This window comes from Camellia sinensis, chromosome 14 (genome assembly GCF_055761805.1).
Source record: "Camellia sinensis isolate YWXY chromosome 14, ASM5576180v1, whole genome shotgun sequence".
Classification (NCBI taxonomy): Eukaryota; Viridiplantae; Streptophyta; class Magnoliopsida; order Ericales; family Theaceae; genus Camellia; species Camellia sinensis.
The window spans coordinates 106,512,144-106,518,366 of record NC_138974.1 but is presented as its reverse complement, the minus strand read 5'-3'; the positions used below and the strand labels follow the sequence as shown (position 1 = coordinate 106,518,366).

Below are 6,223 nucleotides of genomic sequence, written 5' to 3'. Positions count from 1 at the left end.
CTTTGGCTAAAAAAACTAAAGAATTAAAAAATTGACTTTTTTAATTTCTTCTCAAAAAACTAAAAACCCAAAAGCTGTCATTTTGCACGATCGGCGTACCTCATTGACGGCCATCTCATGATAATACTGATATAAGAGGGGCATTATCGTAAATTTAGACTTATTTGGGCGAAGTAAATTAAATATTAATTTTTTTGATTGTTTTTTCTTTCTCCATCTCAAAATATTAGTCTTTTATTTCATTTTTCATTGTCTTAAAATATTAGTTAATTTTTAAAACTTAAGCACTAAAATAATATAAATTTTTTATTTTGTTCTCTTAAATTTATTAATAATACAAAAATATAATTATGACAATTGATATTTTTTAAAAAATATGTTACTCTCTCCGTCCTAAAATAATGGCCCCTTTTAGAGAATTTAAATTTTTTGGCAGTACAATTATTGCACTTTAAAAAAATTAATTTTTGAAAACTATCCTTTGATAGTATATTTTTTGGAAAATATTATCAATTTCATAATTGTACTTTTTATATTGTTAATGAATTTAAAAGAATGGTAAAATATAAAATTTATATTATTTTTATATTTAATTTTTGAAAAGGAACTAATATTTTGAATAATGAAAAATGGAATCAAAGACTAATATTTTAGGACGGACAGAGTATCACAGAATAATTTTTAAAAATTAATATTTTTAAAATATAATAATTGTATTACCAAAAAAAATTAAATTTCTCAAAAGAATATTATTTTAAGACGAAAAAAATAATTTCTTTTAAAAAAATATATGAAAAAACAATATAATTAAAATAAATTAAAAAATTAATAAACTGAATTTAAGGGATGGTTTGGAATGATTTAAATAAGTGTACTTTTTGATTTTTTATGAAATATGAATTAAGTATGAATTGAATTTAAAGTGATATAATAAAGAGGTAATGTGACGTAAATAAAATAATATGATTAAATAAAATAATAATTTTTAAACTTTTCTAAATTATAACAAATAAAATCTTAATTAACATGCCAAAAAAATCATAGTCCCGATTATATTACTAAATTATAAAACCTCAGACCCCGAGATCTCAGGGTTGTTGTACTTCTCATTGGCTACACCAACAGAAGAGGTAAGAAAATAGTTTATTCACTCTCTTCTCTCTCTCTCTCTCTCTCTCTCCTATCTTCTTTCTCTCTCTTCTCCTCCTTCCACTTTCTCTCTCTTCCCTCACTGGCACTCACCAACAACACCGCTGCTCCCACTACCACTCCCACCTTCTGCTCTAGAGATAGAAAAATCAAATTTAGAGCGAGAGAGAAAGGAGAGAGAGAGAGAGAGAGAGGTTTCTCTCGTTGTGTTCTGCTTTTGTGTTCTAACCTGTTACTACTATTATATTCTCTGTTTTTTCAGTGACTATTGCTATTATTATCGTCTCTCGACTTCAGTGATTGAGCTTCAATAGCTTAATAGCGTTTCAGACTGTATACATACATATATATAGGTGTATAGTGCTTTGTGCTGATAATTAGGGTTTTGAGTGAAAGAATCTGAAGTACAATTGGTCCTCTGTGCTAAAGCCATGGCAGAGTATCTAAAATATTGAGGTGAATTTGATGTTTCGATTTTATTGTTGATAGTGTGATGCGAGATCTATCAAAAGTGCTTTGGTTGTTTATTACTCTCTTTCAACTTGATCTGGTGAAAGGAGAGCGTGAGAGAGCGTTTTGAGGATTAATGGATTCAGATTTTGGGTTTCGCGGTGAGGAATGTAGTGATGATAGTCAACAGGTGCAACAGCAGCAACCAATAAGGAATTCTGGATTGGTGAGGTATCGATCTGCGCCGAGTTCCTATTTTGCAAGGCTTGTCAACACTGGTGGTGGTGGTGGAGAAAATTGTGATCAATTTGTCAATCCTCGGCCTTCAAGTCCAGAAACAGACCAAATTTTTGCCGGATTTATGTCGTGTGGTGGCACACAAGACTCAACTCCTCACAATCTATGTGATATTGGGCAAAATTCTTCAGCAAATGAAGCTTTCCAACCACAATTTGTTGCAAATTTGAAGGAAGAAACTGACATTTTTCATCATCATCATCATGATGAGCAGCAACACAACAGTGGTTATTCTTCTGCTTCTGTTTCTGCTTCAGCTTCGGCTTCGCAGATAATTTATCAAAATCAGTCTCAAGATACTCAACCAAATCATAACTCTGTGGCCTCTAATTCGGGGATGGATAACTCTTGTGGAGTGGCGAATTCAATGCGAACGAAGTTAAGTGGCGGTGCTGGTTCTAGTAATTCAAATCTTATTCGTCACAGTAGTTCGCCAGCCGGATTATTCTCCCACATTAATAACGAAAATGGTACCCATGTTTAGCTTCCTGTGCACATTTCTTTTTCAGCTTTGTCAGTTTTTCAATTAATAAGTTGCATAGTATTTGGAATAGGCTGTTGATACTTACATGTACTGATAAATTAATATTCAAAAAAACTAACCCATTTTCTGATAACACAAACAACAGCAAACAAATTGAATTGGATGTTGAAGGACCTAGTATTATTAACCTTTTTGCATGATTAGTCATATGTATGTGATATGTGATCCAATGAAGGTGCGGTTGAGGTATGATTTTAGGCTCCCTTTGGATTTATCAATTGAAAGGAGTGGATTTGACATTAATAGTTTGAGAAGTATAGTCTTTAAGAAAATCTAATATTTTAGATTTATATATGAAGAATAGATTTGAGAGTTTACAATAGCTATTTGAAATCCTTCCATGGAAGATTCTACTTGTACAATGAACTTAACAAAACACATGAGACATACATACCTCTATTCAGCCCTCCACCTTGGAGTTATCATTAACATTCAATGACTAATCTTCGTATAATTTTTATAAGAGAAAAGTTAGGGATCATGAAATTTTTTTCATGAAAATGATCATGAATGATTTATGATCTTTGGATTACCTTGATTAATGTGTGGTGCTTTATTCTAAGTGTAATCCAAGGGTCACAAAGCTTTCATGATTATTTTCATGAAAGATTTTTCATGATACTTAACATTGCTGTTTTTATAAAATTCAACTTCACATACCTTCATTTGAAATCCACTTATCCAAAGGGAGCCTTAGATGAATAATCATAGGTGAGAAAGTGAGTTGCTTGATGGTTCTAGAGCTCCGGCCTGTTAAAGTCGAATGACATCCATCTGGCTGTGTTATAATTCTTGGCTTTTATTTTTTACTGGTTTCAACTTTCAACTAGTTTGTTTATGAGATTAGAATTTGGGAACAAAGCTGAAATTATTCAGCTATTGGCAGGTTATGATGTAATGAGAGGCATGAGGAATTTTGGAGGTGGTAATGGTATTAATGCAGAAGCATGGCTTCCCTCTCCAAGCAGGTTGAAACGCCAAATGGCTTTCTCATCAGGGCCACCTTCTTGTTCGGGGCCAATGGCTCCTATCTCGGAAAATGGAAGCAAATGCATGGAAATCAGTGGCCCTGAGCATGAAAGTTTTTGTGAAGATCACAGAAATGATCGTGGTTATATCGCTGGTTTCCCAATTGGTTCTTGGGATGATTCGGCTATCTTGTCCAACAGTTTCCTAAAAAGACTCGAAGATGATGACAGAGAAACATTCTCTGACATGAATGTATCAGAGAATCAGGTATAATGCGTTTTTGATCCAATGTTATTTGGTTTCTGAACATATCTAATGTAATCATTGTTTATGTTTTCGGTTGGTCAGAAAGTTGGAGGAGGGAACCGAGCTCCCACTGTATTATCTCATCACTTGAGTTTGCCGACAAGTTCAGCAGAATTGTCCGCTATGGAAAAGTTGTTGCAGTTTCAAGATTCTGTTCCTTGTAAGATCCGAGCCAAGCGGGGTTGTGCCACTCATCCACGAAGCATTGCTGAGAGGGTATTATGGATTTCTTGTTTATAAATTTTATGACAGTTATAAAGTTGGTGAACTCTTAACCATTATTCAAGTTATTTTTTTGTTAATTGAATGTTTCTATAATTCTGTGTGTTTTATGTGGGTTTTCACTTTTCAGGTCAGAAGAACCCGGATTAGTGAAAGAATGAGGAAATTACAAGAGCTTGTCCCAAACATGGACAAGGTAGATGCATCAATTGTCATTTTTCTCTTAAAAGTTAAAACTGGTGATGAAAACCCAGAGCTAAATCTTTGTTCTATGCATCCTTTGCAGCAAACAAACACAGCAGATATGTTGGATTTGGCTGTGGATTACATTAAAGACCTTCAGAAGCAAGTAAAGGTACATAGTACAGTATTCTAGTTGAAACCCACAAAGACTTCAAACAATACCATGTACTCTTTGATTAATTTTAGATTGTTCTATGCATTTGTATGTGTTCCAGATACTCTCAGATAGTCGAGTGAAGTGTAGGTGTTCAAATGAGCATAGGCCATAGCTCAAAAAAAGCATGGTTGTGACTTGCTTCTCTATACCAAGGAAGGGAACCAGAAAGAAGATAGGAAACTAGCTGTTCAGTAGTCCCAGAGCACCACGGTTGGAATCTTTTCAGTGTTAGATTTAGACTTTATGCATAAAAGTAAAAACTAACTGTATAGTAGATTTTCAGTTGTATGTAGTTTGTGTTTTTAAGTTAAGGACTTCAACCAACTTTGGCACACAGGCGTGTTCGCAAGGAGATATGAATCCAAGGAGTTTGTTTAGTCCCGTTGCATGAATTATGAAATTGTGTTAATTGTGATCTCCCAACTAATTGCGCGGGGAACATTGACAATTCCCTTGAAATTTAAACCGAGGGCATTAAACCACCACCATCATTACTCCCTCTGCTCTTCTCTCTCACTTCCCTTCCCTTTTACCTGTGGTGGCATTGATTGGGTGTGCCATGGTTGTAACTGTGTTATATTTCTTTGATTTTCCGTCTGTTGATCTGCGGCTGTTTGGAGAGCAGGAGCTGGCAGATTAGGGTGGTGGAGGGGTGCAGGGTGAAGGTTAGGGGTGGCAACAGATGCTGTGGGAGTGGCAGCAGATGGTGAAAGTTTGGGTAAGAGATGAGGGGAACAAGGTTGTTAGGTGATTTTTTTATGGAATCAAAGAGTTGTTAAGTGATTTTTTTTTTTTTTTTTGAGGACTACATTTTCTATTAACTTCCTTGACAGAATATTTTTAGTTTCTTAAACCAGTAAGAGAATTAGTATTTTTATAGATTTTTGCAGGTATATTTGTAATTTATTTTTAAAAAAATTGAAATTGTTTGGGTGATGCATACAGTCCTTTATATTCTTTGAGAAATGTTATATGTAATCATAATTCTTATCTCAATTTTTTTACTCCTAAACATGACATTGAGCCCCCATCAATAAATTTACATGGCCGAAGGTGACAGCATAAGACAACTAGCTCGTGTTGTGATATATGTAATCATAATTCATATATCCAAAAAGCTTTGAAAAAAGAAAAAATTCTATTACGTTTCTCTTCTTAGCACTGAACCAATTAGAAACTCAGACCATTTTACTTGATTGAAAGTTAAAAAACGAATTGTCTATGTTTGGCTTTGTATTTCCGAACATTTAATTTTCTAATTTTTTTCACATTTCAATTCTGAACAAAAAAAACTATCCAATATTATATTTTCAAGCAAATTCCATACGTTTAGAAACTTGTTTCTAAATAAATTTCATTTTGTTTAGTATTGAGTGTAAAAAAAATAAAAATATTCGACTGCATTTTAATTCCTTTAAACTTTCTAACTTCAGGGGTGTGCTAGAGTGTGTTTATAATATATTTTCTATAGTTTTTGGGTATTAAAAATAATAGTTTAAATTTTAAATTTTAAAATAGAGTGTCCTAAATATTAGAGTGTTTAACCAAATTTTCAAGATCTAAAGCTGGTCTTTTAATTTTAATTTTTTAAATATGTAAAAAAATAAAATAATGAGGTGACCCAAAACGATTTTAAAAAAGGCTTTTAGCCGAGCCAAAATAAATGATCATTAACTTGAGTCCACTTTCTTTTGGGAGTTAGCACGCAGAGGATAATATGGAAAACATGTTAGCAACAGAAAAAAATAAGAACATATAAATTCACTAATGCTTCAGGTCTCGAGAGTTTCAAGTGCGAATGGTGCAAATTTGTGGTCACCGGCTGGACGACCGGTCGACCAGCCAGACAACCGGCCGAACAACTACCTGGACAATCGGGTGAATCA

The 6,223-nt window shown here is 33.5% G+C and overlaps 1 protein-coding gene across 4 annotated transcripts; it reads left to right on the top strand.

The window, feature by feature from the left end:
* The first annotated feature begins 1,060 nt into the window (after positions 1-1,060).
* Positions 1,061-4,718, top strand: LOC114300451 (transcription factor bHLH122). 4 transcript variants are annotated; one of them, XM_028245324.2, is made up of 7 exons: positions 1,061-1,130; positions 1,412-2,366; positions 3,303-3,676; positions 3,758-3,931; positions 4,068-4,133; positions 4,224-4,292; positions 4,396-4,718. In XM_028245324.2, the coding sequence occupies exons 2-7, from the start codon at positions 1,736-1,738 to the stop codon at positions 4,447-4,449; spliced, it is 1,368 nt and encodes a 455-aa protein (XP_028101125.2). In that variant the 5' UTR covers positions 1,061-1,130; positions 1,412-1,735; the 3' UTR covers positions 4,450-4,718. The 4 variants fall into 4 exon arrangements, with proteins under 4 accessions (XP_028101125.2, XP_082763090.1, XP_082763089.1 ...); XM_082906964.1 differs by having other exon boundaries at positions 1,069-1,130; positions 3,327-3,676; XM_082906963.1 differs by lacking the exon at positions 1,061-1,130 and having other exon boundaries at positions 1,133-2,366.
* The last annotated feature ends 1,505 nt before the right edge of the window (positions 4,719-6,223 follow it).

Excerpts from the sequence above, each read along its gene's own strand:
- LOC114300451 (XM_028245324.2), top strand. The coding sequence starts at position 1,736 with ATGGATTCAGATTTTGGGTTTCGCGGTGAGGAATGTAGTGATGATAGT. Across the intron at positions 2,367-3,302 it reads CCACATTAATAACGAAAATG|CTGAAATTATTCAGCTATTG; the intron begins GTACCCATGTTT and ends TTGGGAACAAAG. Across the intron at positions 3,932-4,067 it reads CACGAAGCATTGCTGAGAGG|GTCAGAAGAACCCGGATTAG; the intron begins GTATTATGGATT and ends TTCACTTTTCAG.